General features: G+C 43.0%; 1 protein-coding gene across 1 annotated transcript in view; it reads right to left on the minus strand.

The window, feature by feature from the left end:
- The window catches only part of PTGFRN (prostaglandin F2 receptor inhibitor), a 78,306-nt gene that overhangs the window by 43,632 nt on the left and 20,900 nt on the right, over positions 1 to 13,774 (minus strand). Inside the window, exons 2-3 of the mRNA XM_008584521.1 lie at positions 2,638 to 3,006; positions 4 to 70 (exon numbers count right to left, since the gene is read on the minus strand). Coding sequence (XP_008582743.1) covers positions 4 to 70; positions 2,638 to 3,006 — 436 coding nt within the window. The remainder of the gene's footprint in view (positions 1 to 3; positions 71 to 2,637; positions 3,007 to 13,774) is intronic.

The following is a 13,774-nucleotide window of genomic DNA, read 5'->3' on the forward strand; positions in this document are numbered from 1 at the left end:
TCCCCCTCCCGCAGGCTCAGGCCCGCCGCCGGCCGCGCGCTGGGGCCCACGTGCAGGGCGTCGGCCAGCACTGTGGGGAGAGAAAGCACCGGTCACCAGCCCGTCTACGCCGGACCCCAGTCGCCACGGGCCGGCTGCGACCAGAGACAATTTCCTCCTCCCTTTCCCTGTGCTGATGCCCAGATGGGCATTTTTTCCCACTTGTACTCATCTGTAATCTCAATTGACTTTCCGACGGGAAAGGAGGCACCAATAAAACCCCATGCTAGAACTGGGTGGTGAAAACTCCCTCTGGGAGTTGTGCTTTGGGGATACGCTCCTGCCACCCTTAGGCAAGTTCCTCTACCCCTCTGTGCCTCAGTTTCCTAAAATGGGTATGACAACTGCACCTTCCTCATGGAGTTGACATGAGAGTTAAACGAGTTAGAGTAGAGGCGTTTTCAGGACAGTGCCTGGCATTCAGCAGTCACAATTAAATAACTCGGTATGCTTGTCAAACACTTGTTCTGCTTCAGTTAAGCCAAAGGGCCACTGTAGGAAGCCTACAGTTTCTGGACCTTCTAAGAGTTAAAGCAGCAAGATTCACAGGGGGAAACTGCCATGAGCTGCCTGTACCTCGTGGCCTGTGAAATGCCCAAGAATGTAAGAACAGAGTCTGTAGGGCCAAGGAAAGCTGAAGCCGCAGCTCTTTACTCCATTAGGGCCTTCTGGAGAAGGGCATGGCTACAGAGTCCAGGAAAAGGGGACCAGAGATCAAGGAAAAATCGATGTGTGCTGTTGGGGAAGAGAAGGGATAAACAGTGGATACTGGTTCTCTTTTAACCAGAGAGGGGGCCTCTACCAAGGGGCAGGGAAAATCTAACAGCTTGACTATGAGCTAAATAAGAGAATTCTCAAATACCACTACTCATCATCTCTTCGGTTTCCCCCCCACTTCCACACTCAGAAACAAATTCAGTGTCCTTGAGAAGGGATTGCTCTAGATAACAGAAAAAAAAAATGCTACATCTTTAGAAGGATGCACCCCAAGACCCGCCCTTACTGCAAAATGAACATAATGACCTAGTATATACATTGGCCTGTGAGTCTGGCTAATGTGACTCAGTTCTAAAGGCCAGTTCATCTCTCAGGGCACAGATGAGTAGTTTCAAGACCCATGAAGCTGAAGGCCAGAGGGAACCTTCCTCGTATGGCACTTGCCAGAGGCTCACAGGAGAAGCCAGCCAGTCTCTTTCACGGTTATCCATCTGCTTTCTGACCCAAGAAAAGCCTCCCTTTGCTTCTACTGCCTTCCAAAGACTGGAGAAGAAACACAAAGGCACTGGGGGCGAGGGGATCATTCTCCTGCTCCTACTCCTCGAGATGAGAATCACATGTGGAGACAAGTGTGCAACTGATCTAATGGACCTGTCACATGCTGCATTATTTAACTCTAATGCAAGAATGTCTTATGGGACTTTTTCCTAAAAAACATATTTGGGATTTCTATAGGAATAAGGAAGAGTTAATGGAAGAGGTAGAGCTGATTTTTAATGTCTTAATACCTACTAAACAGACATGGCTGTTTTACCGCCTCATGAGTCGAGTGAGGGAACAGTGTCTGAGATATGGTTGGGTTCTGCACATCATTAAAGAGGCAATGAATGTCTGGATCATCCCTCTCTTTTTATATCACCATGTACATTTTCTTCTTTCCTGATAATAACATACATTCCTACCTAGACATAAATCCTTTGGGGAACAAGTTAAGGTACAAACAAATGCATAATTAAGCAATAATAATAACAATATTATTCTGTTAGTCTCAAGTTAAAATTGTTCTTGCTCATTTATTAATTAGCTGTGTGATTTTAGGCAAACAATTAACCTATGCTCTTCCATTCCTAATAAGTAAATTAGGGAAATATCCTGCCCTGTCTTTTTCAGAGTTTAGAGAATGGAATGTGTGAGTAAATCTAAAGGGACTTAGAAAATGGGAAAAAAACAAAAAACAAAACCTTCCAGATACATAAGGTGTGATTATTTGCACAACTACGTCAATAAAGCTGGCAGTGGCCGCATCATTCTCTCTCTACATATAACACATACAACTTCTGGCACAAACAGGTACTTAAGTCATGGTCACAAAGACAGACATAAACTTGGAAGCATCTATTATTCCTATAAACCTGAACATCATCATACAACCATCATCTTCATGTCAACGCTTACCATGGCACTGTTCTAAGGCTTCACATGGTAACTCACCAGTCCTCAGCAGCTTTAAGGTAGGCACTGTTCACAGAGGAGGAAGCTGAGGCATGGAACATGCCCACGGCCGTACAGCCAACGGCAGTAGAGCCAGCACCTGGACTAACAGTGTGGGCAACCTGGCTCAGGGTTGGGCTCTCTGCAAACCCATGGGCTGCCTCCAACTCACTGGCCATGGGTTGGTTCAGACACTGGAGTGACGAGTAAGGGCCCTCAGGTAACCTGGCTGATCCGCTAGGCCTTTAATCAGGCAAGACACTATTACTCCACTGGACAGAGAAGGGAGCAGAGCCCCAGGGGAGGTAAGTCTCCTGACAAAGTCACCCACAGCCAAGTGGCAGAGGAAGGTCTGGCCCCCAGCATGATGACTCCAAGGGAGAACTGTACCTTTAACTTGCACTGTGTCCTCATAGTTGCCCTGGACGGTGGCATCTGTGCTGGGGGTGGAGCATTTGTAGTGGCCTTGGTCCGAGGGCTGGACGTTCTTTATGTGGAGCTCCACGGCGTCATTGGCGGTTCGCCTCAACAGGATCTCACCCCTCTGCAGCCGCTCACGGTACAGCTGAGCTGGGAAGCCCACCTCCCAGGTGCTGGCGAGCTCCACAAAGCTGCTCCCCAAAGACGAGAAGCTCCAATCAAAGTTTTGTTCACTCGGGCCATCGTAGTCGCTGACATTGCAGGGGATAACCAGCTCAGTGCCTACCACTCGGACAAGGGTCCCTGTGGGGACTCTCACCACACGGCCTCGACAAACAGCTGCAATGACAAGAGATGAAAGGCAGGTCTTTAATCACAGAAGGTCTTCCCAGTATAAATGTGACACACCGTGGAGGCTCCTGCTAACTGCTCACAGGCACGGAGCAAAAATGTGACATTCGAACTGCTGGGGAAAATGTGTCTATGCAGGAAGAAAGCAAGCCCATCCTTAGAATTATGAGCCAGGAATACAACCCTGAAATGAGTACTTCTCACACAACTGGTTTCCCAGGATTGACAGGGAGGAACACAAGTATGAAAAGTAGGCTAGCCATAAACCCAAATAGCTTCTTCCTTCCCGTTACTATTTAACATACCATTGTCACTTGATGTGCTGGAGAAATATTTCAGGTTTTGTGTGAAAGAAAAGGACACAGCTAATCAAGTATTTACATTTCTGCCCACCCTGTATCAACCCTTGTCCCTAGAGACCATCCCCTGGGGCTCTTGGGATCTGCTTTATAATGATGGATGCCAATTTTTAAATCCTAGAGCAGCCTGCTGATAAAATGATGTAACTCCTGTTATCTGACATTGCCTATAAATTAATTTTAAAATATGACGATTCTACTAAGTATTAATTTTCTATCTTCTGGCTCATTTCCTTCTCTCTACTCTTCACCCTGATCTAAATTCAGAATGAGGATGGGGAAGCACAGAGCGATAGAGTCTGGCTGGCTGCTGGACGTTGTTAAGAATGCAGAGGCCTGCTGCTGGGGACGAGCCAGTGGACAGAGCCAAGACTTCAGAGCCAAGGCATTCCCTTCAGTGGGCGCACACAGTTCACAGCCCTCCCAGGGAGGGCCCTGCGGGACTGGCACCTGTGTGTCCTTTAAGAAGTCTTCACTGATGCACTTCAGCACAATTTGGTAGTCCAGATTTTCAATTCAGACCAAACGAGCATGTAGGGCTCCTCCTTGATGTTCTGTGAACAGGTCTAGCAATGAGGTATGCAGGAGAAAGGGGACCAGACCACCCTCCCACAACCAGGCACACCTCGCCAGCACTTTGGGGCCTGCTTGTGGACCAGAGGCAAGGAGAAGGGGAACAGACCCCTCTCCCACAACCAGGCACACCAAGCCAGCACCTTGGGTCCTGCCAGGGACCCAAGGCATGGAGCCAGGACCGGACCCTCCTCCCACATCAGGCACAAAATGCCAGTACCTCGGGGCCCACCTGTGTACCCGAGGCATGGAGAAGGGGACTGGACCCTCCTCCCATACCCAGGCACATGGTGCCAGTGCCTTGGGGCCCACCCAGAGACCTGAGGCATGGAGAAGGGGACGAGACCACCCTCCCTCAACCGGGCACACTGCACCAGCACCTTGGGGTCCACCCAGGGACCTGGGGAATGGAGAACGGAACTGGACCCCTCTCCCACAACCAGGCACACCAAGCCAGCTCCTTGGGTCTCGCCCAGTGACCCGAGGCATGGAGAAGGGGACCGGCCACCCTTCCCACAACCAGGCACATGGTGCCAGTGCTTTGGGAACCTGCCAAGGGACCAGAGGCACAGAGAAGGGGACCAAACACACTCCACAACCAGGCATACCGCCAGTGCCAAGGAGCATACCAAAAACATCACCTCCACATGGGTGGCCCACCACAGCCACCACAATAACCATGGCTGCCGCAAAAGCGGCTAGATGCCACAGCCACCATGCAGATGGTCCGCAAACCACTGGAGTGCACTGACACAAGAAGAGTCACCAGCAGAGACAAAGAAAAGAAGAGGACGTCTCTTTCCACAAAGCCCATTTCAGAGTGACAGAAGCAGCATCTGCTTTATGATAACACTGGGGGACCTGATCACATCTCTCAGCATTGGACAGATCATCTAGGGAACAAATTAACAGAGTAACCATTATTCTTTCAGAAGGAGAGAAGAAATCTAGGGCAATTAGAGGGGGGAGGGGAAGGAGGAAGGAGAGAGATTGGACAATGGGCATAAAGAATAATTACGATTTGTAACATATATGCTAGTAATATTGATTTAATCAACATATCTAAATGTTCAACCCCAAAAATATGTAAAATCGATTTTGATTCAATAAATAAAATAAATTTTAAAAAACAAAAAGTAAGGGGAAAAAAAGGTATGCAGGAGAAACCAAAGGCTCTGAAATGAAGGACACCTAAGTTTATTATTATTATTTTATTTATTATACATATTCACGGGGCGCAGAGCTGACCATCAGCACCTGTGCCCAAGATATGATCAGATCAATACCATCAGCATGCCCACTGCCATCAATACCATCAGCATGCCCACTGCCACCAAGAGACACCTAAGTTTAAATGTGAGCGACTTCTCTTACCTTTGGCTTCCTTGCCTATAACATGAAGCAAGGAGGCTTCACTGAGTTAATGAAATAAAACACTTAGCTGAGTCTGCCATTGATTAAAGGCTCAATAAAATGGGAATGTCTATTACAGAGTGCGCAGCTCTAATCCGAAAATCTGAAATCTGGAATGCTACAAAATCTGAAACTTTCTGAGTGCTGACATGATGCCACAAGTGGAAAATTCCACACCTGGACTCATGTGACGGTTAAAATGCAGGTACACAACACATGGTTTACTCAGCATCCTCAAGGGAAAAGAGATCCCCTTAGCCCTCTTCAGTTGCTATATATCTCTTCTGCCAAATAACCACAGATTGTCCACATGTGGCTGAGATAGGGACACCTATGCTTTCTGATGATTCAATGTACACAAAATTTGTTTTGTGCACAAATTAAGAATATTGCATAAAAATACTTTCAGGCTATGTGTATAAGGTGTATATGAAACCTAAATGAATTTGGTGTTGACTTTGGTCCCATCCCCAAGGTATTTCATTGTGTATATGTAAATATTCCAAAATCCAAAAAAATCCAAAATTCAAAACACTTCTGTTCCTAAGCATTACAGATAAGGGATGCTTAACTTGTATTTATTTTCAATGCTGTATTTTTATCATTTTATATGGGTTGAATTATGTCCCCCACCAAAATTCATATGTTGAAGTCCTAGCCTTCAGTATCTCAGAATGTAACCTTATTTGGGAATAGGGTCATTGCAGATGTAATTAGTTAAGCTGTGGTGAGGTCATATTGGAATAGGGTGAGCCCCTAATCCAATACGACTCGTATCCTTAAAAGGGGGGATAATTTGGACACAGACATGCACACAGGGAAAACATCATGTGAAGATGAAGGTGGAGATTATGTTGATACGTCTGTAAACCAAGAAGACCAAAATTTGCCAACAAGCCATCATAAGCTAGAGGAGAGGCACAGAACAGATTCTCTCTCACAGCCCTCAGAAGGCACCAATTCTGCCAGTACCTTGATCTTGGACCTCTGGCCTCCAGAATTGTGAGAATAAATTTTTGTTGTTTAAGCCAACCAGTTTGTGGCACTTTGTTGTAGCAGCTCTAGAAAACTCATACACCATTGCTGGTTGTTTCTCACTGGTTTAATTGTTTTTCACACTCTGGGTTGCCACCGTTTAGTAGGTTGTGAAGTGAATTTATAGTGATTGTGACCAGCATGTGTGTGCCTTTTTAAATAAAATTAAATAGAACAGAAAAATTAATGTGCATTGCATTTAGTAAGGGGTAAATACTGTTTCACTATATTTTAAGTAAACAAACGTTTATGTGTACTAGTTTATAATGAAAACCTTGTATCTCGATTTGGGTCTAGGTTTAAAAACAGTTGAGAAATGCTTTTTTAAAGCCATCTCCTGTTTTCTCCACCCATTATGATTTACTTTTGAGAAAGGAAAAAGGAAGTATCCATATAAGAGAAACAGTAATGGGGAATAGCATGGGTTCTGATCAGGGAGCTGCCTTCCCCTCCCAGCCCAGCCAGGGGCAGGTCCAGACTGAACTCTAGCTGCTCAACCCTAAATCACATCACTCTCCTTAAAAATAAAATAAAGTTACTGGTGCTGGTAACTCAGAAGAACTATGGGTCACATATCTTCCCACGGAGAATGGTAGAACTAACCCTAAATACTGTTGAGGACTAGTGCTGGAACACGCTGCTACTTTCTGTCTAAGGAAACTTAGTGCCTCTTCAATGACATCCGTGGCCTCACACCTGCTACTTCTGGCAAACAGGTAGCAGACCTATGGTGGCTGCCCAGCCTTCCTCAACTGTCCCTCAGATGGGGCTGACCCTGCACCTCCAGTCCCAGGGATGGGTAGTAGAGCTAAAAACAGGTAAATCAGAATTCTCCTGGCTCTTTTTTGCTAAAGCTTTTCAGAAAGACACTTTTCCTCCCAGTGGAATCAAGGTAATATAAAGATGAAGCTGCACATCATGAGCATGTGAAGAAGCCATCTACAGAAGAAAAGATCCAGACCAACACTTGGACCAGAGAGGTAGAGAGTGACTCAATGGCAGCATGTGAGCTGCTGGGTCCAGTCACACCTTCTCTACCATTCCCCACACACCCAAATGTGCACGTACACATGCATACGCACACGTCCCCTTTCCCTGGACATTTCAGTTTCTTGCAGGTCCACTTACCCCCATTTATGTTGCTAATTTCTGTCACTGGAAGCACAAAGAGAATTGAAATAATATGTAACTACCTAGCAATGACCAGCTCTCCAAAGCCATTATCACCACATTCATGAAGGAAATAGGTGATCACATTTTTACATTTAATTTTTTTCTTTAATTTTTCTTTTTCTACATTTAATTTTAGAGGTGACCAGGCAATTCAAAATCTCCCAATGATACCTTGCAGAAGGAAGCACCATAGTAGAAGCCCTTCAGACGCAACACAGCCTAGTGTTCAGCCTCCCTGTGCCTGGGTTTCCTCATTTGTGAAATGGACACCACAGTCACCACACCCCCTTGAGGACTGTGGTAAGGATTAAATGAGCTAATGTACTTTTGGCACTCATGACAGCATCTGGCACGTGGTATGGGTCTGTGGTTATGAGACTGTATCCCTTTTAGGGTCTCTATCTTTATTCTTAGTGATCGGAGCTATGGAAACTGATCCAGCTCATCTCAGTTCTTCAATCCTTCTTCCGCATGGCTGCTAAAATCTCCTTTTAACACACAAATCCTATGCTACTTCACTGGTGAAGAGTCTGCAATGGCTGCTTATCACATATAGGACAACAACCGATCCTCCAGCTACCCCCACTGTGATCACCCTGGTCCAAGCCACCCTCTCTCTCACCTGCATTATTGCAAAAGCCTCCTAACTGGTCTCCTGGCTTCTATTCTTGCCTTCTATTCTCAACACAGCAAAGTGATCTTTTAAAACTTTAAGTTGGGTTATACTTTACTCTGCTCAAAACTCTCCAGTCACTCCCCATCTCACTCAGATAAAAGCCAAAATCCTTAAAAAAAACCATCAGAGCCTCACGGGACGTGGCCGTCTTTGCTTCTTAGACCTCACATCCTGCTCCTCTGCCTCCACTACACTCCAGAGTGCTTTCCTCCTAAGGCCTCCCTGACAGGCCAGACCTCTCCACCCTCAGGGCTTTTGCACATTTCCTCAGCCAGGTACGCTCTCTTCATCCTGCCGGACCCTTCCCCAGCTTCAGATCTTTATTCCAATTTCTCCTTCTTAGTGAGACTTCTCCTGACTACCCTACAATGGCAACCCCACCCCATTCTTGCTCCTGCCAAGAATTTTCTTATCTGTTATCACTAATACAATACTTGTACACTTCACCTGCACTTACGTATCTTTACTATTACGTATTGTCTGTCTCTTCCCCATAAAATGTAAATTCCATGAGTAGTGATATTTGCCTGTTTTGTTCACTGCTGAATGCCAGTGTCTAGAACACGGCCTGGTACACAGTAGCTGGTCAATACTTTTTTGTTAAATGAATGAATGAATAAAAGACATACAAGACCATTCATGATCTGGCCCACGACAACCTCTCTAGTTTCACCTCCTACTGTTCTCCCACCCCTTCATGCTTATACTCCAAGAAAACAAACAACCCTTCACTTTCTGGAAATGCCATGCTCTCCTGTGCTCCATGGCCTCTGCTTCTGTGCCAACTTCACCTGGAATGCCCTCCCAGCAATCTCTTCCTCCTCTTGCAAGAGGCAGCTCCAGCACCACCTCCTGTGTGAAGCCTTCCCCATCTCCCCTGGGATCACTTAGGTACACCTTCTGCCATGTTCCAACTCAACCTGCAAAAGTACCTTCAACATCAGCTGAGTTATACAGTGCCGCTGGGAAAAGTAAATGGGATATGAACAGATGCTTGAAAGATCAAATTCTAATCTGAAAGATATAAACCTGAGCAGCATCTTACATACAGAACTGAGATGTCCCCTCATCTGTGCAAATCAAGATTTTAAATTTTGGTAAGAGAATTTCAGCTTGCTATCAGCAATCTGGTATTTAGCACAGATTTAATATTGTTAAGTAACAGCTAATGGTATTTTAAAATAAATATAACGTAAAAAAATAAAGCATATGGCTCTTTTCAAATAAAAAAAAAATCTACATAGCCACACATTGCCAATTTTTGTCAAAACCTTTTGTAACAGTTGATAACTGAGTGAAAAAGAAAAAAAGCATGTTCCTCTGATTTCAGTTCTACCAGTGTTTCAAATAGGAGTGCCAAACACTTCTGTACCTGAGCCGTATTACTTTAGTTCCCAATAAAAATGTCTTTACTAAGTAACAATTTAGAATTATAGCTTCTTTTTTTTTTTTTTTTTTTTTTCCAGGAGTCAATGTAAGAAACCATCATGAGGGGCCGGCCCGGTGGCGCACTGCTACAGTGCGCCGCTTAGGAGCGCAGTGGCGCTCCCGCCGAGGGTTCGGATCCCACATACAGACCGGTTCCCGCTCACTGGCTGAGCGAGGTGTGGGCGCAGCACCGAGGTTTGCGATCCCGTTGCCGGTCCTGGTCCGGTACGGGCGCAACACTGAGGGTTGCGATCCGTTGCCGGACACGAAAAAAAAAAAAAAGAAACCATCATGAGAAAACCTTAAAAGTACTATAAAGGACACTACTGTATTGTTCAATGATGCAAAAAACCATATGATAAAATTCCATTAAAATTTAACACCAGAAAAAAATACCTGTTGATGTAACATTGTACATTCTTTCCCCAGAAAACAAGAACTACATAGGTATCTCCTACCTCTCAGAGTACTTTTTTTTCTCAAGACAAAATAAGGCCACTTTGATACCTACTTTTGTGCAGTGGTATTAAGGCTTCTATGCCAAATCACTAGTAATCCTAATTACTAAGTGGCTCGGCATCACATTGCACACCCTGATTAGATTAGTCCCACTTAGTGGTGGATTAACGGGTACAAAGCTATGTTATCTACCCTAAGTGAATCAACGTACATTACATGCATGTATTAAAACAACACACTGTACCCCCACAAATATGTACAATTAAATTTTAAATAATAAAAATAATTTTAAAAAGCTATAAAAACAACAACGAAAAGATCAGTCCCACTTAGGTAAGCCCCAGAACCCCCCGCACTCCATTCCCATTGCTTCTTAACTCCCATTTCAAAAAACTTTGCCAAAGCCTATATAAAACAAAAATCATCTAATACAATTGTCACTGCTAACTCCATCTCTCTTTACTCTACCCCAACTTCCAAGTTCTCTTTTACCTAACATAAAATCAGGTTTCCTTTTGTGTCTTGGCTTCAAGGAAGATCAGTCCTAAATATGATGGTCAACTATGGAAACCATGCATAGTTTAAATTTCTAATAATTATCTCCTTCCTCTACCTCTATGACTTCCTCTGCCTTCCATGCTGCCCTTGTACTTTTGATCTTATTTAAGGTTCTTAGTGCATGTGTATGTGTATTTTGTTGTAAACTGCCTCAGATATTTTTTGGGGGGGAAGTGGGGGGTAATGAGTAGGGTATAAATTTCAAAGGACAATAATTGAGATTTCCACTTCCAGATGTTTGTTTTCTGCTATGATAGAATAGCTTGTATCAGATCAACTTCCTCTCTGAGAACAACTACAAAAGACAAATAAAAGACAAGAAAAAGATAAATGAATGCATTAGTGAGCAATCAAGGCAGCCAGGCTCAAAGGGCCAAGATCACAGAAATACCCTGAGGTGGGCCCAACAATGTCCACTGCTTTTTCTCTTGAGACATTTGTCCATTTTAAGTAGCGTGGACCAGAGACAATAGAAAAGTTAGTTACTCAGAGCTTTCAGCATCACATGGGGCCAAGAAGAAAACAAGTGAAATATTCACGGACACTAGAAAGTCAGAGTTTGAGGAGCCAAGATCCCAGGAAAAAGGCAGCAGTGGTGAAGTAAGCCTGACATACCAAATTGTTTTTCACCTCAAGGCAAATGACATTATGAAAGATGCACTGAAGGGAGGCGGGTAACTGGCTGAGAAAGTATACAGAAAACAAATACCAAGAAGCTAAAACATTAAGCAAAGTTTTCAGCCATCTCAAAGTGTTGGAAAACAAACACCAGAATTCTGAGTCCACAAAGGAAGGTAGACTACAGTAGACACCTAGATTTTCAGTTACAGCCCCAGAAGGGGTATGCCCTTGGAGTAAGAGCAAAGCTGAAAAAACAATTAGCTCTCATCAAGACTAAAATCCGGGGATTGTCAAACTCTATTGGCCTGCCAGGAAAAGAGTAAATCTTCTTGGGAAGAAGGTAACATCATACAGAGTCTCTACAATTTTTCAGTGTTCAGTCAAAACTTACCAGATATTCCAGACAACAGAATCAAATGAGTAAACACCAAAAAGAAAAAACAGACAATAGAAACAGATCTGCAGAGATCCAGATATTGATATTATCAGACATGAACTTTAAAATAATTATGATTAATCTAATAAAGAAACAGAAAACTGGATTTCTTCTGCAAACTGGAATCTATTAAAATAATCAAATTGAAATTCTAGAACTAAAAATATACAATATCTGAAATAGCTCAATAAATGGGTTTGATAGCAGATTAAATGAAGCATAAAAGAAGTCAGTATAAGTTATACAAACTGAAGCCCAGGGTGTAAAAAGGATGAGAAATACAGAAAAGGAGCTATCAGACACAGTAAAAAGATTAAATATAAGTGTCATAGAGGTCCAGTAGGAGAAAGAGAGAATGTATAGAATTAGGCAGAATTAATTTTTGAAGAGATCATGGATAAGATTTTTCTTAAACCAACAAAATACATCATGCCATAGATTCAAGATGAGCTATGTATCATAAGCAGAATAAATGTAAAGAAAACCACACCTGGGTACATCATAATAATACTGCTGAAAGGCAGAGAAGGGAGCAACAACACAACTAATAGGTGACTTTAAGCAGAAATGATACTCATAAGACAACCATGGAATGACATCTTTAAAGTTACGAAAGAAACAGCCAACCTAGAATTCCACACAGAAAAAACATCTGTAAACAGGAAGGCAAAATAAATATGCTTTCAACCAACGCTCAAAAGGGAAAGAGAATCAACTGCACCAAAAGAAATACTAAAGAGAGTTATTCAAACAGAAGGACAATGATCCTAATTAGAATCATGGAAATGCAGAAAGGCATAAAGTGCAGCAGAAAGGTTAACTGTGGGTAAATTTACTGAATATTGATGATATAATACAATATTAGTAATGTCTTCTGGAGTTCAAAATACATACGTAATTAAAATATATGGTATCAACAGCACAAAAAGTAAGAGGAGAGATGAAATAAATTAAAGGTTTTTCATCATCCTGGAAGTGGTCAAAGGACCACTAGTGGACAATAACAGGTCAATGATGCATGTTCTAATCTCTAAAGTAACCACAAAATGAAAGAATGGAAAACAAAATAACTTGGGGGTGGGGGGCGGGGAGGATAATAAAAATACTTGATTATTTTGGCTAAAATCATATAAGCATTTCTCAAGTATTTATTTTGTAATGTATACAGCTTGATTTATTATCATATCTCCAAATCTCTCAACAAGATTGGGACAGAGTAAGAGAAAGAATAACGTACAGGGTGTCTCTCATATGCCACGCACTGAGCCAAGCACTATTCATAAGTTATCTTAATTCACTGAACACAGCGGTAAGGTAGATATTGTCTCCCCTATCACAGACATGAGGAAACTGAACTCAAAGAAGTTGAATAACCTGCTGAAGGTCATAACAGCTATTAAGTGAGGGGGTCAAACCCAGGTTTATCTGGCTTTTACACCGCACTATCAAGCTACAGATGTGCTGGGTTAGGCGGCTTTCAGCTGCTTTGTATATTAACTACCTTCTGTTGATTACGTCTTTGATCTGAGTGGGAAGAAGAACCTGCTTGAAATTCCCTGTAAAATATTTCAAATTCTCCAAGGGCAACGTGAACCAGGTAGGCAGCAAAGCAACATGGAAATGAGTTGCCAAAAGAAGAAATATTATATATTCTCAATACAAAGTAGATAGATGAGCGAAATAGAGAAATGAGGATGTTAAAAATAATTTTGTTTCTTTAAAATTTTTTCTGATGTACTACCTTCATCATTTTAAGTGATACCAACTCTAACATCACACACATTCATACTCAGAAAAGATTAAGAGAACTTCATTTCAAAATCAGATGGAAAGGACTTTTGGAAGCCCTCTGCTCTGACTTCTCAGCAGTAGATAATTAACAACCACGAGTTAATTGTTTCCAGACTACCATTTCCCTACCTGAGAATACTCAAGAAAGTAATTAAATGCCTTCAACTTTCTCCTGTCTTGTGGAATGGACATGGAGAGGCAGAAAGTCAGGCAAGTCTTTCAAGGTAAACAAGT

The sequence above is a fragment of the Galeopterus variegatus genome, unplaced genomic scaffold (genome assembly GCF_000696425.1).
Source record: "Galeopterus variegatus unplaced genomic scaffold, G_variegatus-3.0.2 Scaffold3297, whole genome shotgun sequence".
NCBI lineage: Eukaryota > Metazoa > Chordata > Mammalia > Dermoptera > Cynocephalidae > Galeopterus > Galeopterus variegatus.